The sequence below is a fragment of the Rattus norvegicus genome, chromosome 4, assembly GCF_036323735.1.
Source record: "Rattus norvegicus strain BN/NHsdMcwi chromosome 4, GRCr8, whole genome shotgun sequence".
Lineage (NCBI taxonomy): Eukaryota > Metazoa > Chordata > Mammalia > Rodentia > Muridae > Rattus > Rattus norvegicus.
The window spans coordinates 166,666,642-166,683,004 of NC_086022.1; the positions used below are offsets into that span (position 1 = coordinate 166,666,642).

General features: G+C 40.7%; 1 protein-coding gene across 11 annotated transcripts in view; it reads right to left on the reverse strand.

Moving 5' to 3' along the window:
* Klra2 (killer cell lectin-like receptor, subfamily A, member 2) overlaps window positions 1-16,363 on the reverse strand; it is a 112,572-nt gene that overhangs the window by 61,919 nt on the left and 34,290 nt on the right. For 4 of the 11 annotated variants that reach the window (XR_010065684.1, XM_063286439.1, XM_063286440.1 and 1 more), the window contains exon 9: window positions 16,272-16,355. The exons of 3 other annotated variants lie outside the window; for them this stretch is intronic. Coding sequence is in view for 7 of the 8 variants with exons in the window: in XM_063286439.1 (XP_063142509.1) it covers window positions 16,298-16,355 (58 nt within the window). In the remaining variant the exon portion in view is untranslated. Of the gene's footprint in view, window positions 1-13,768; window positions 16,356-16,363 lie in introns of those variants that run through there. 4 more of the 11 variants (XM_008763404.4, XM_039108016.2, XM_039108015.2 and 1 more) reach the window with 3 other exon arrangements.

A 16,363-nucleotide genomic window follows, 5' to 3' on the forward strand; every position in this document is an offset into this window, starting at 1 on the left:
ACTCCCCAATAAAAAGACATAGATTAACAAACTAGATAGGCAACGAGGAACCTGCATTCTGCTGCCTACAGGAAACACACCTCAGAGACAAACACAGACACCACCTCAGAGTGAAAGGCTGGAAAACAACTTTCCAAGCAAAGGGTCGGAAGAAGCAAGCTGGAGTAGCCATTCTAATATCAGATAAAATCAATTTTCAACTAAAAGTCATCAAAAAAGATAAGGAAGGACACTTCATATTCATCAAAGGGAAAATCCACCAAGATGAACTCTCAATCCTAAAAATCTATGCCCCAAATACAAGGGCACCTACATACGTAAAAGAAACCTTACTAAAGCTCAAAACACACATTGCACCTCACACAATAATAGTAGGAGATTTCAACACCCCACTCTCATCAATGGACAGATCATGGAAACAGAAATTAAACAGAGACGTAGACAGACTAAGAGAAGTCATGAGCCAAATGGACTTAACAGATATTTATAGAACATTCTATCCTAAAGCAAAAGGATATACCTTCTTCTCAGCTCCTCATGGTACTTTCTACAAAATTGACCATATAATTGGTCAAAAAACGGGCCACAACAGGTACAGAAAGATAGAAATAATCCCATGCGTGCTATCGGACCACCACGGCCTAAAACTGGTCTTCAATAACAATAAGGGAAGAATGCCCACATATACGAGGAAATTGAACAATGCTCTACTCAATGATACCCTGGTCAAGGAAGAAATAAAGAAAGAAATTAAAGACTTTTTAGAATTTAATGAAACTGAAGTTACAACATACCCAAACTTATGGGACACAATGAAAGCTGTGCTAAGAGGAAAACTCATAGTGCTGAGTGCCTGCAGAAAGAAACAGGAAAGAGCATATGTCAGCAGCTTGACAGCACACCTAAAAGCTCTAGAACAAAAAGAAGCAAATACACCCAGGAGGAGTAGAAGGCAGGAAATAATCAAATTCAGAGCTGAAATTAACCAAGTAGAAACCAAAAAGGACCATAGAAAGAATCAACAGAACCAAAAGTTGGTTCTTTGAGAAAATCAACAAGATAGATAAACCCTTAGCCAGACTAACGAGAGGACACAGAGAGTGTGTCCAAGTTAACAAAATCAGAAATGAAAAGGGAGACATAATACACATTCAGAGGAAATTCAAAAAATCATCAGATCTTACTATAAAAGCCTATATTCAACAAAACTTGAAAATCTGCAGGAAATGGACAATTTCCTAGACAGACACCAGGTACCGAAGTTAAATCAGGAACAGATAAACCAGTTAAACAACCCCATAACTCCTAAGGAAATAGAAGCAGTCATTAAAGGTCTCCCAACCAAGGTCCAGACGGGTTTAGTGCAGAATTCTATCAGACCTTCATAGGAGACCTCATACTAATATTATCCAAACTATTCCACAAAATTGAAACAGATGGAGCACTACCGAATTCCTTCTATGAAGCCACAATTACTCTTACACCTAAACCACACAAAGACCCAACAAAGAAAGAGAACTTCAGACCAATTTCCCTTATGAATATCGACGCAAAAATACTCAATAAAATTCTGGCCAACCGAATCCAAGAGCACATCAAAACAATCATCTACCATGATCAAGTAGGCTTCATCCCAGGCATGCAGGGATGGTTTAATATATGGAAAACCATCAACGTGATCCATTATATAAACAAACTGAAAGAACAAAACCACATGATCATTTCATTAGATGCTGAGAAAGCATTTGACAAAATCCAACACTCATTCATGATAAAAGTCCTGGAAAGAATAGAAATTCAAGGCCCATAACTAAACATATTAAAAGCCATATACAGCAAACCAGTTGCTAACATTAAACTAAATGGAAAGAAACTTGAAGCAATCCTACTAAAACCAGGGACTAGACAAGGCTGCCCACTCTCTCCCTACTTATTCAATATAGTTCTTGAAGTTCTAGCCACAGCAATCAGACAACAAAAGGAGGTCAAGGGGATACAGATCGGAAAAGAAGAAGTCAAAATATCACTGTTTGCAGATGATATGATAGTATATTTAAGTGATCCCAAAAGTTCCACCAGAGAACTACTAAAGCTGATAAACAACTTCAGCAAAGTGGCTGGGTATAAAATTAACTCAAATAAATCAGTAGCCTTCCTCTACACAAAAGAGAAACAAGCTGAGAAAGAAATTAGGGAAACGACACCCTTCATAATAGACCCAAATAATATAAAGTACTTCGGTGTGACTTTAACCAAGCAAGTAAAAGATCTGTACAATAAGAACTTCAAGACACTGAAGAAAGAAATTGAAGAAGACCTCAGAAGATGGAAAGATCTCCCATGCTCATGGATTGGCAGGATTAATATAGTAAAAATGGCCATTTTACCAAAAGCGATCTACAGATTCAATGCAATCCCCATCAATATACGAATCCAATTCTTCAAAGAGTTAGACAGAACAATTTGCAAATTCATCTGGAATAACATAAAACCCAGGATAGCTAAAAGTATCCTCAACAATAAAAGGACTTCAGGGGGAATCACTATCCCTGAACTGAAGCAGTATTACAAAGCAATAGTGCTAAAAACTGCATGGTATTGGTACAGAGACAGACAGATAGACCAATGGAATAGAATTGAAGACCCAGAAATGAACCCACACACCTATGGGCACTTGATTTTTGACAAAGGAGCCAAAACCATCCCATGGAAAAAAGATAGCATTTTCAGCAAATGGTGCTGGTTCAACTGGAGGCAACATGTAGAAGAATGCAGATCGATCCATCCTTATCACCCTGTACAAAGCTTAAGTCCAAGTGGATCAAGGACCTCCACATCAAACCAGACACACTCAAACTAATAGAAGAAAAACTAGGGAAGCATCTGGAACACATGGGCACTGGAAAAAATTTCCTGAACAAAACACCAATGGCTTATACTCTAAGATCAAGAATCAACAAATGGGATCTCATAAAACTGCAAAGCTTCTGTAAGGCAAAGGACACTGTGGTTAGGACAAAACGGCAACCAACAGATTGGGAAACGATCTTTACCAATCCTACAACAGATAGAGGCCTTATATCCAAAATATACAAAGAACTCAAGAAGTTAGACCGCAGGGAGACAAATAACCCTATTAAAAAATGGGGTTCAGAGCTAAACAAACAATTCACAGCTGAGGAATGCCGAATGGCTGAGAAACACCTAAAGAAATGTTCAACATCTTTAGTCATAAGGGAAATGCAAATCAAAACAACCCTGAGATTTCACCTCACACCAGTGAGAATGGCTAAGATCAAAAACTCAGGTGACAGCAGATGCTGGCAAGGATGCAGAGAAAGAGGAACACTCCTCCATTTTTGGTGGGATTGCAGACTGGTACAACCATTCTGGAAATCAGTCTGGAGGTTCCTCAGAAAATTGGACATTGGACTGCCTGAGGATCTAGCTATACCTCTCTTGGGCATATACCCAAAAGATGCCCCAACATATAAAACAGACACGTGCTCCACTATGTTCATCGCAGCCTTATTTATAATAGCCAGAAGCTGGAAAGAACCCAGATGCCCTTCAACAGAGGAATGGATACAGAAAATGTGGTACATCTACACAATGGAATATTACTCAGCTATCAAAAACAACGACTTTATGAAATTGATAGGCAAATAGTTGGAACTGGAAAATATTATCCTGAATGAGCTAACCCAGTCACAGAAAGACATACATGGTATGCACTCATTGATAAGTGGCTATTAGCCCAAATGCTTGAATTACCCTAGATGCCTAGAACAAATGAAACTCAAGACAGATGATCAAAATGTGAAAGCTTCACTCCTTCTTTAAAAGGGGAACAAGAATACCCTTGGCAGGGAAGAGAGAGGCAAAGATTAAAACAGAGACTGAAGGAACACCCATTCAGAGCCTGCCCCACATGTGGCCCATACATATACAGCCACCCAATTAGACAAGATGGATGAAGCAAAGAAGTGCAGACCGACAGGAGCCGGATAGATAGCTCCTGAGAGACACAGCCAGAATACAGCAAATACAGAGGCGAATGCCTGCAGCAAACCACTGAACTGAGAATAGAACCCCCGTTGAAGGAATCAGAGTAAGAACTGGAAGAGCTTGAAGGGGCTCAAGACCCCATATGTACAACAATGCCAAGCAACCAGAGCTTCCAGTCACTAAGCCACTACCTAAAGACTATACATGGACTGACCCTGGACTCTGACCTCATAGGTAGCAATGAATATCCAGTGGAAGGGGAAGCCCTGGGTCCTGCTAAGACTGAACCCCCAGTGAACTAGACTGTTGGGGGGAGGGCGGCAATTGGGGAAGGTTGGGAGGGGAATACCCATAAGGAAGGAGAGGGGGGAGGGGAATGTTTGCCCGGAAATCGGGAAAGGGAATAACACTCGAAATGTATATTAGAAATACTCAAGTTAATAAAAAAAAGTAAAAAAAAAATCAACAAAACCAGAAGCTTGAGAAAATCAACAAGAAAAATAAACACTTAGCCTGACTAACCAGAAGGCACAGAGAGAGATTCTAAATTAACAAAATCTGAAATGAAATGGGAGAGATAACAACAGAATCAGAGGAAATCCAAAAAAATCAACATATCCTACTATGAAAGTCTATATTCAACAAAACTTGAAATCTGGATGAAATGGACAATTTTCTACATGGATGGCGGGTACCAAAGTTAAATCAGGATCAGATAAAACACCTGAACAATCCCAAAACTCCTAAAGAAATAGAAGCAGTTATTAAAAATCTCCCAACGAAAAAAAATCCTTAGACCAGATGGCCTTAGTGTAGAACTCTATCAGACCTTCATAAAAGACCTAAGACCAATACTATCCAAACTTTCCCACATTGTAGAGAGAGATGGAAGATTACACAATCCTATGAAGCCACAATTACACTTATACCTGAACCAGAGACCCAACAAAGAAAGAAAACTTCTGACCAATTTCCCTTATGAATATCAAGGCAAAAATGCTCAATAAAATTTTGGCAAACCAAATACAAGAATACATCATAACAATCATCTGTCGTGATCATGTAGGCTTCATCCAAGGATACAGTGATCGTCCAATACACAGAAATCAGTCAACAAAATCCACAAGATGAACAAACTGAAAGAAAAAAACACATAATCTTCTCATTAGATGCTGAGAAAGCATTTGAAAAAGTTCAACACCCCTTCCTGTTAAGTCTTAGAAATATTAGGAACTCAAAGTCCATATTTAAACATAGTAAAAGTAATATTGAACAAACCTGTAGCCAACATTAAACTAAAGGAGAGAAATGTGAAGCAATCCCACTAAAATCAGGGACTAGACAAGACTACCAACTCTCCCTACTTACTCAGTATAATACTCAAACTCCTAGCCAGAGCAATCAGACAACAAAAGTAGGTCAAAGTGATACAAATTGGAAAGGAAAGAGTCAAAGTATTACTATGTGCAGATAACATGAGAGCATACTTAAGTTACCTCCAAAGTTCCACCAGAGAACTACTAAGCCTGATAAAAAAAAGCTCAGCAAAGTGGCTGGATATAAAATTAAATCAAATAAATCAGTAGCCTTCCTCTACTCAAAGGATAAACAAGCTTAAAAAAATTAGGTAAATGACACTTTTCGCAGTAGTCACAAATAATATAAAATATCTTGGTGTGACTCTAACAAAGGAAGATCTGTCCGACAGGAACTTTAAGTCTCTGAAAAGAAATTGAAGAAGATCTCAGAAGATGGAAAGATCTCCCATGCTTGTGGACTGGCAGATTACTACTGTAAAAATGGACGTCTTGTCCAAAGCAATCTACAGATTCAATATAATCCCCATCAAAATTCCAACTCAATTCTTCATAGAGTTAGAAAGTACAATTCGCAAATTTATTTGGAATAACAAAAAAACCCAGGATAGCTAAAACTATCCTCAACAATAAAACAACTTCTGGGGGAATCACCATCCCTGACCGCAAGCTGTATTACAAAGCAATAGTGATTAAAAACTGTTTGGTATTGATACCGCAACAGGCAGGTAGATCAATGGAATAGAACTGAAGACCCAGAAATGAACCCACACACCTGTGGTCAATTAATCTTTGACAAAGGAGCTAAAACCACTCAGTGGAAAAAAAAAGATAATCATTTTCAGCAAATGGTGCTGGTTCAACTGGATGTCAGCCTGTAGAAGAATGCAAATTGATCCATTCTTATTGCCCTGTACAAAGCTCAAGTGCAACCGGATCAAGGACCTCCCCATAAAACCAGATATACTGAAACTAATAAGAGAGAAAATGTGGAAGAACCTCAAACACATGGGCACTGGGGCAAATTTCTTGAAAAGAACAAAAGTGTCTTATGCTCTGAGATCAAAAGTCAACAAACGGGACTTCATAAAATTTCAAAGCTTCTGTAAGGCAGAGGACAATATCAATAGGACAAAACAGCAATCCACAGATTGGGAAAAGATCCTATAAATGGCTAATATCCAATAAATACAAAGAGCTCAAGAAGTTGGGCTTAAGAGAGCCAAATAACCCTATCAAAAAATGGGGTAGAGGGCTAAACAAAGAATTCTCAGCTAAGGAATATTAAATGGCTGAGAAGAACCTAAAGAAGTATTCAACATCATAAGGTAAATGCAAATCAAAACAACCCTGAGATTCACTTCACACCAGTCAGAATGGCTAAGATAATTAACCCAAAAGATGCTCCAATATATAACAAAGACACATGCTCCACTATGTTCATAGCAGCCACATCATTCCAGCCAAAACTGGGAAACTACCCAGATATCTGTCAACAGAAGAATGGATACAGAGAATGTGGTACATCTACACAATGGAGTATAACTCAGCTATTAAAAACAATGATCTTATGAAATTCATAAGCAAATGGATGGAACTACAAAATGTCATCCTGAGTGAAGTAACCCATTCACAAAAGAACACACATGGTATGCACTCACTGATAAGTGGATATTAGCCCTAAATCTTGAATTATCCAATATCCAATCCACAGACTACATGAAGTTCAAGAAGGACAACCAAAGTGTGGATGCTTTAGTCTTTTTGAGAAGGGGAACAAAATTACTCACAGGAGAAATTTGGAAACAAAGTTTGGAGCAGAGGCTGAAGGAACGGCCAGGCAGAGACTGCCATACATGGGGATACAGCCCATATACAGCTACAAAACCAAGATAATATTGCAGATGCCAAGAAGTACATCCTAACAGGAGTCTGATATAGCTGTCTCCTGAGTGGCTCTGCCAGAGCATGACAAATACAGAGGCAGTTGCTCATAGCCAACCATTGAGCTGAGAACAGCATCCCCAATGGAGGGTTTTAGAGAAAGGACTTAAGTAGCTGAAGGGGTTTGCAACCCCATAAAAAGAACAATATGAACTAGAGCCCCCTCCCAAGAGCTCGCAGAGACTAAACCACCATGCCAAGAGTACACATGGAGTAACCCATGGATCCAGCTGGGTACGTAGCAGAGGATGCCCTTGTTGGGCATCAGTGGGAGGAGAAGTCCTTGGTTCTGGCAATGCTTGATGTCCCAATGTAGGAGAACATCAGGCCAGGGAGGTAGGAGGGGTCGGTTGCATGGGGGAGGGACAACCCTCATAGAATCGAGGGGCAAACATCCCCCTTCCCCCTCCCCTTCCTTATGGGTGTTCCCCTCCCCACCTTCCCCCCATTGCCGCCCTCCCCCCAACAGTCTAGTTCACTGGGGGTTCAGTCTTAGCAGGACCCAGGGCTTCCCCTTCCACTGGTGCTCTTACTAGGATATTCATTGCTACCTATGAGGTCAGAGTCCAGGGTCAGTCCATGTATAGTCTTTAGGTAGTGGCTTAGTCCCTGGAAGCTCTGGTTGCTTGGCATTGTTGTACATATGGGGTCTCGAGCCCCTTCAAGCTCTTCCAGTTCTTTCTCTGATTCCTTCAACGGGGGTCCTATTCTCAGTTCAGTGGTTTGCTGCTGGCATTCGCCTCTGTATTTGCTGTTTTCTGGTTGTGTCTCTCAGGAGCTATCTACATCCGGCTCCTGTCGGTCTGCACTTCTTTGCTTCATCCATCTTGTCTAATTGGGTGGCTGTATATGTATGGGCCACATGTGGTGCAGGCTCTGAATGGGTGTTCCTTCAGTCTCTGTTTTAATCTTTGCCTCTCTCTTCCCTGCCAAGGGTATTCTTGTTCCCCTTTTAAAGAAGGAGTGAAGCATTCACATTTTGATCATCTGTCTTGAGTTTCATTTGTTCTAGGCATCTAGGGTAATTCAAGCATTTGGGCTAATAGCCACTTATCAATGAGTGCGTACCATGTATGTCTTTCTGTGATTGGATTAGCTCACTCAGGATGATATTTTCCAAGAACCCCATTTTTAATAGGGTTATTTATCTCCCTGCGGTCTAACTCCTTGAGTTCTTTGTATATTTTGGATATAAGGCCTCTATCTGTTGTAGGATTGGTAAAGATCTTTTCCCAATCTGTTGATTGCTGTTTTGTCCTAAGCACAGTGTCCTTTGCCTTACAGAAGCTTTGCAGTTTTATGAGGTCCCATTTGTTGATTCTTGATCTTAGAGTATAAGTCAATTTTGTTCTATTCAGGAAATTTTTCCCAGTGCCCATGTGATCGAAACTCTTCCCCACTTTTTCTTCTATTAGTTTGAGTGTATCTGGTTTGATGTCGACGTCCTTGATCTACTTGAACTGGGGCAAATTTTGGAGCAGAGATTGAAGGAGCGACCTTTCAGAGCCTGCCCCACATGTGGCCAGCAAAACTAGAATAGAATGATGAAGCTAAGAAGTATATGCTAACAGGAACCAGATATAGATTTCTCTTGAGAGACACAGCCAGAGCATGTCAAATACAGAGATGAATGCTAACAGCAAACCATTGAACTGAGAATGGAATTCCAATTGGGGGAATTAAAGAAAGGATTGGGAGAGCTGACATGACTTGCAATCCCATTAAAAAAAAAAAAAAAAAAAAAACAATGCCGACCAACCAGAGCTCCCAGGGGCTAGACCACTACCCAAAGACTATGCATAGACTGGTCCACAACTTGAGCTGCACGTGTGGCAGAGAATGGCCTTGTTGGGTACCAATGGAAGGAGAAACCCTTGGTCCTGCCAGGGCTGAACACCCCAGTGCGGGGAAATGTTGGGAGTGATGCCCTTAGAACCCTCCATTATTGGTGTTAATAGTATAGTTAGAGTTAAGTATAACTGGGTTCATGGAAAATCCCCAGCCAGCTGCAGAAGACTAATACAAATCAGGTGATGAGTAAGCCCAGTGATATGGCAAACCTGTGACCTTTCTGAGAAATCAACATCCTTCTGACATCAGCTGACAACACTAGTACTGTCTCCTTGCCTTGCCTAGATGCTTCCCACGTCCCCCCCTCCCTCAGTTACCTCTGCTATGACATAAAGTCAGCCTTGGGAAAAAATAAAATTATCACCTTGATGAGACTCTTGTCTTGGCATCCTTCTTCACCTCTCTTGTCCCGCATTCTCTCCTAGGTGGTTCCCAACCTCCACTGACTACCTTGCAGGCCGGGGCAAACTGGAACCCAGATGTGAGGCTTTTGGAGGTCACAGAGGTGAGAATGCTGCTCACCAGGGAAGGAAAGGCCTATCTGTTCATCACCAAAGCACCAGAGAATGACTTTGGTTTGAAGATGCCACGGTGCCCACCGTGAGACAGTCTGGGAGATTGGAGAGCAGGGGCAGATCTTAAGGTAAGTTTAAGTGATGGGACAAGCATTTTAAAGTCACCTTTTGTGACAGGACTCGAGAAGTCATTCAAGATGTGAGGAATGGGGTTTAGAAAAAAGAAATTTAAAGATTTTTCTTAGACTTTGTAGGAAATATTTTTCCATGATTCCCCCAGGAGGGAACAATTGATGCAAAATATAGTGCAGAGTTAGTGATTGTTTTAAAGACTATTATGAGACTTTTGACCCTGAAAAAAATTCCAATCACTGCCTTCAGTGGCCAGACCTTCAACACTTGCTCAAACAAGGAGAACATTCATTAAGAGATCTTTCTTTTCGGGATCCTTCCTCCCTCCCCTTATCCGCTGGCCCTATTAAAGAGAGGAGTCACTCTCTAGCATTAAGTCACCTTCCCTGTCAGTCATCATTGACATGGAAAGTGCCTCTGATCTTATTCCCACAGCAGCCAGTTCCTGCCCCTGTGGTCAAAATGCTCCTGGTTAGGGTGCAGGGGAGCCCCTGAAGTAGTTCCAGAGAGAGTCTGCAGCAGACCGAGAAAAACTTTGTTTTGCCACACAGAATTCACAACAGGCTTTGTCTGTGTTTACCCTAGGATGATATCAGGAGAAAGGCTTGGCATGGGCTCTTCAGCCTACTCCAACTGAAGGCTGTGACTAAGGTCAAGATCAATGTTTTCTTTTCCATGGGCCTTTAAACCAGTGAGACAGCTTGGTGAAGGACTGCTACTGACGTCCTGGAATTCAGAGGCACAGGGAGGGCTATAGTTCTATGAAAGGTCAATGTTCCAGTGTTAGCAATCTCTTTATTGGATGTAAAAGGCAGGAAGCCCAGCTCAACTATGACCCCTGCCTAAGGAATGGCAGCAGAAAGAGTCCTTATACCAGGTTAGCCAGTTATCTCTAACTATAGCTTGCTCTCTGATATCTGAGGCTCCAATCTGATCACACCTGGGTGAGCCTCCTTTCAACACTCTAGGAGCCCAGAGGGCTTTTCTTCCATGGTCTCCTGGCTCAAGGTCACCAGGTGTGTCCGAAAGCCTGGAAAAAACTTCCCCCTAAATCTGGCTTTTCTTCCGTGCTCACCAAGGTGCTCCAGGGAGCTGACAAAACATACAATTCTTTTGTCAGCCACTTGGCATCTAGCACCCAGGTCCTAACCATCTTTCCATCCTTTTGTTATTAATTCTTACAGGAAGGCTAGCATCATTTAGAGGCTGGGTCTCTTGAGAAGTAGAGCCACTGAGCTGACACTGAAGGGAGGTACTCCTTAAGGGAGAATCTAAGTCCAGAGAGACAGCTGAAAACAGGTTCCAGCTGCCCCTCTGCTTGCACTTCTGTTTCACAGGCACAAAGCCTGTGCTCATTTTTGCACTGGCCTTTTCATCCCAAGAAAGCTTCCTCATTTAGCTGTGTGACTGAATGCTATTTGTCACCTGATCTGATTTTTCCACCAGCTCTCAACGGGCCAACCCCTAGCTTTCTTGCCTGGCCCCTTTCCCCTGTTCTTAACAATTTTTATCACCTAATACACTGCATTGTTTGACCTATAATACCTCCCATCCTACTAATATGCATGTCCCAGATTCCCATTGTGAATGTTCTAATTCTAAAACAAGGAGATGGTGCATACCCCTAAATATTAAATTTACTTCTGAGGGTTTAAACCAGGATTGGACACATGGATATACTTGGGGTCTTAGAATGTTTCATTCAGGTGCCAATGTAGGGATAATATTTACAATAAAATTGTTAAAAAGAGCCTGTGCATTCCTACTCCCTGGATTCTGGGCATTCACCCCAAGAAGGATCCCATGGAAGTGCTGAACATGGTGCAGGGCACATGTGTCTTCATCTACAGCCTGCACTCCACCAAGAGGAGCTGCTTGCTCAAAGAACTGTACCACTTTGAGTCCATTGCCATTGCACAAAAAAATTGGAAGCTCTACCACCCACTCCATGACAGCTGAGATATGAATTCTTCCACAATGTGATATCTTTCGTAGGGTTTGGCTTTTTGGATAACACAATTATGATTGTTGCAGGAACTCAAATTGAATTGTCTATTGGAATTATTTTGAGAATCTCAACAATGGCAGTCAACATGTTTTCTTTTCCTTCAAAGTATCAACATATATAACTTTTAGTCATTGGTACTGTACTGTACTGACTTGGGGTTTGCTTATTTCTTACATAACCTGCGTGGAATACCTATTTATGTCTTTATTTTTTCCTGATGGTTATAATTTAATGCTGAGGTTTCTCCAAATTATTTAAGATGTTTAATATCAGTTAAAATTGTAAATCCCTGCCTGGTGGTATCCTTTCTGTGATATTTCACGGTAAACATTTACAATCATATGAATTCATTAAGTTTTTTAACTTCCACATCTATCCAAAATGGAGCAGTGTTTTAAGTATATATGACTATTTTAATTTCAACCCACACTGTCTTTAAGAGTCATAGGTTAATCAGAAAGAAAAATTGTCTGGCCCCCTTTTACATAAACCATACATGCTAACAAGTGTACTTATTTCTGATTGGCTTTTTATCTTTAATTTCCCAACTATGAGCAATCACAGTGAACTCTAGTTTGTGAGAGAAAGACAGTGCTTGGATGTTTCTTGTGTCTTAGAAGAGGATTAAAGAAAGCATGAAAAAGAGAAAATGAGAAAGAGAAAAAGCTAAGAGCTGGTATCAAAACTGGTTCTCCACCTCCCCTTGGTTGTCCACCCTGCTTCCCTCACTGTTGAGCCCCCTAGTAGGCCTTCTTTTGCTTATATCTTTTGGCCCTTGGGCACTTAATTGTTTAACCAGCTTTGTTAAACAACAGGTAGAAAAATATGGCAGCAAAACTTATTCAGGTATATATCACAGGCTAGATATGGAGGATGCCTTTGGTGAGGGCCAAGCCCACTTACACATCTCTCCCAGCTCAGGCAAAGACCTTTTTGTCCTCGAGTCAAATGAGGCCAACATTCTTTACTGCCTGCTGTCCTGATGCCCTTGCTAAAACATCAACGAATCATCACCCCTACATGCTGAGCTGGACAGTCAATGACAGGTAAGAGAGAGATATATTCATGAATAAAGGGCCTAAGACAGGAGGGCAGCCACTAGCTGCTGCCTTATCCCATGATGGACCGTGGCCATGAGATTCTCTTGGTCATGTGATAAATATCACTCCAACCTAAGACAGACGCAGTTCCTGAGGGGCTCATTCCAGGACAGTACAGCCATTGGTAACCTTTTCATTTGATTATAAGGAAAGGGGAGATGTTGGGAGTGATGCCCTTAAAACCCTCCATTATTGATATCAATAGTATAGTTAGAGTTAAGTATGACTCGGTTCATGGAAAATCCCCAGCCAGCTGCAGAAGACTAATACAAATCTGGTAGTCAGGATACCCAGTGATATGTCAAGCCTCGACCTTTCTGAGAAACCAACATCCTGCTAACTAATGATATGACAAACCTGTAACCTTTCTGAAAAACCAACTCCTGTTGACATCAGCTGACCACAAGAGTACTGTCTCCTTGGCTTGCCTAGATGCTTCCCACATCCCCCCTCCCTCTGTTACCCCTGCTATGGTATAACATCAGCCTTGGGAAAAAATAAAATTATCACCTTGATCAGACTCTTGTTTTGGCATCCTTCTTCACCTCTCTTGTGCCCCATTCTCTCCTAGGTGGTCCCCAACCTCCTTTGTCTGCCTTGTGGGCTGGGGCAGTATGTTGGGGGTGAGGCAGGGTGATGGGGAGGGGAGCACCCTTGTGGAGTATAGGGATGGGAATGGGATGGGGGCTTGTCTCCAGAGGCCAAGAAAGGGAATAACATTTGAAATGTAAATTTTAATAAAATCCAATAAAAGAAAAATGAAGAAGAAAAAGAAAGAAATGAGAACATGAAGTGTCCCCGCCAGCAGGGACCCAGTAATTCAGGGTCCCAAAGAGGCTTTCTACCTGTGGGCCAAATGGGGGTTAAGAGAAGGAGGAGACCAAGCAAAAGTTCTGTTGTCAAGGTCTCGTTTATTGGGGTGAACGTTACAGCTTTTAAGGCTTTCAGGTAGGGGGAGTGTCCTTTGTGAAACACGAAGGATGGAGATGCAAAGGTATAGGCAGTGATAGCAGGAGGCAAAGAGGTCAAGCAGTAGACGATGAGGTCAGGCGGTGGAGACACCGGGTGTTGACTCAGGAGATAACTGGTATCTGCTCGAGCTGAGGCATCCCTTGAATGTTATCTTCCTGTGCCATAAATTCATGGCAGAGGCTTTTGTCCAATAATCTTAAGACTCATTAGGGGTGAATATCTATGGCCAAACAGTCCAGAGTCACCTAGCCACTTTGAGCCATGAGGTCAAAAAGCGGCCAGGCCCAAATCCAATACGGTTCCCTACAATGAAGGGAGTCAACACTCCAACTGAGACCTAGAAGAGTTATACCTTCAACAAGCTCTGCAGCTAAACCTGGGCAGATTCTTTTTGCTAACTCTGTATTCAAAGTCTTCCCTAAGGTCTAAAGTATAGATTCCAGGCCATTAATATTTTTTAAGAACCAGCATATCTCATTTGGTGAGTAATAAGCCATCATTGATCTTTTAGTTTCTTGATGATAGTCTGTGGCTGAATCCATTTCATCACATTTTATACATAATAATTCAATATGATGGAGCTCTCTCCTCTACGTCAAAGGTTTTTGTGTTGCCAACCAAATGGTAACAAGTTTTCTGTAGCCTTTTACATTGTTTCTGTGTTCATGCCAGCCTATACATGCATATTGAAGGACTGCCTTTGTGATATTTGAAAACAAATGTAATAATAGATTCATAAGAAAGAATATTATATTAAAAATCTACTTTCAAGTAAAAATATATTCAACATAAAATAAAACAAAACTTCTCTGAGAAGTAAAGTATGTTTTAAATGTTCAGTATATGGAGGACAACAGAAAATACAACTCTGCATACTACTTAACACTATGAACAAGACAATAGTAATTTACAGTATAAGAGAGCATATATATACACCTGCTTGCCTAGGGCCAAAGTTCAAGGCACTGGGCAGAAATGAATTTGAGGAGATACAAAACTCTGTTAGGGTTTGATGTTCTTACAGTTTGTGTTTCTACTGCTGTGATGAAACACCACTACCAAAACAAGAACAAACTTGAGGAGGAAAGGGATCCTTTTTGCTTATAGTTCCACATTGCAGTCTACCACTGAAGGGAGACAGAACAAAAACTAAAGCCTTGCATGAATGTGCAAGTAGGAGCTGATGCAAAGGCTATAGATGGCTGCATCTTTCTGAAAGCTCCAAGTGGCTTGGTGCCTGCTTTCTTACATAATCTAGCATTACCACCCCAGGGGTAGTAACACCCATGATGTAACACGCATCAACAACTAATTTAGAAAATGCCCTGTAGGCTTGTCTACAGCCAAAAGATATGGGGGCATTTTATCAATGGATGTCCTCTATTCTCAGATGACTCCAGCATGTGTTAAGATGACATTGTGACCTTCTTGAGCTCAGTGGCTCTATAAGAGGTATACATATTTGTTAAAACTTGTTTTACTTGTGACTTACAATGAGTATATTTTGTTATATACATACTCCCCCAGCAAGATTTTAATTTTTTAATATCAGAAAAATGTCAAAAGTCAATAACATTTTCAGAACTAAAGAACACCACAGGTGAATGCATGGCATAATCTTAAACATGAGTAAATATTAACATGACATCAGAAAGCTGACAAATATGAATATGGATTATAAATTAGATCATATTATTACAAAAATACCACATTCCTTGAATTTTACTATTCAATATGATGCTATAAAAGAAATTGCTTGCTTTTAGAAAATATTTATGGACAGTTTAATATTATTATATCATCATCATCCTCATAATCAGATTTCATGACACAGAATACCACACTAAGGCCCACAATTGCCACAAACATATTATGTAGACAAGACTGTCTTCAAACTTATGTACCTATAAAATTATAAGTCTGAACCATTGCATTCAGGTGGCCTAAATAAATATTACTGCAAATATGGGGTTTCTGTTTATTACCAAATGCATCAGTTTGATGAGAGAGAGAGAGAGAGAGAGAGAGAGAAAGAGAGAGAGAGAGAGAGAGAGAGAGAGAGAGAGAGAGAGAATGAGAACACATGAACTATGATAGGTTGTATGGGTTCATTGAACTACTCTGGTAACTATTCATCAAGTCTAAAATTATATTTTACAGCAAATAAAAATATTTTCAGGTTAATTCTTCTACCTCCATAAACATAAAAAGTTATCAACCAACAAAGAGTAACTGCATCCTATTTCTTAAGTGTGATGTCAGAGCAACAGGATATTGAAATGGATTATCCTAGTGATGATGAAGAATGTGTGTGATTGTAAGAGTTCTGTATTTGGTTCTGTGCATAATTCGAGAAACAGAGAGTGATACTTCGAATCTTAGAGCAAAGGGTATATATTCTCCAGACACAAGCTTCTCTATTTACCAGAAAGGACGATGGCTTCTGTTATGTTAAGTCAGATACATTTCCTCACTTTCCCCTTCATCACTCTGCAGATCAAGCTGCTTTCTGTGAAT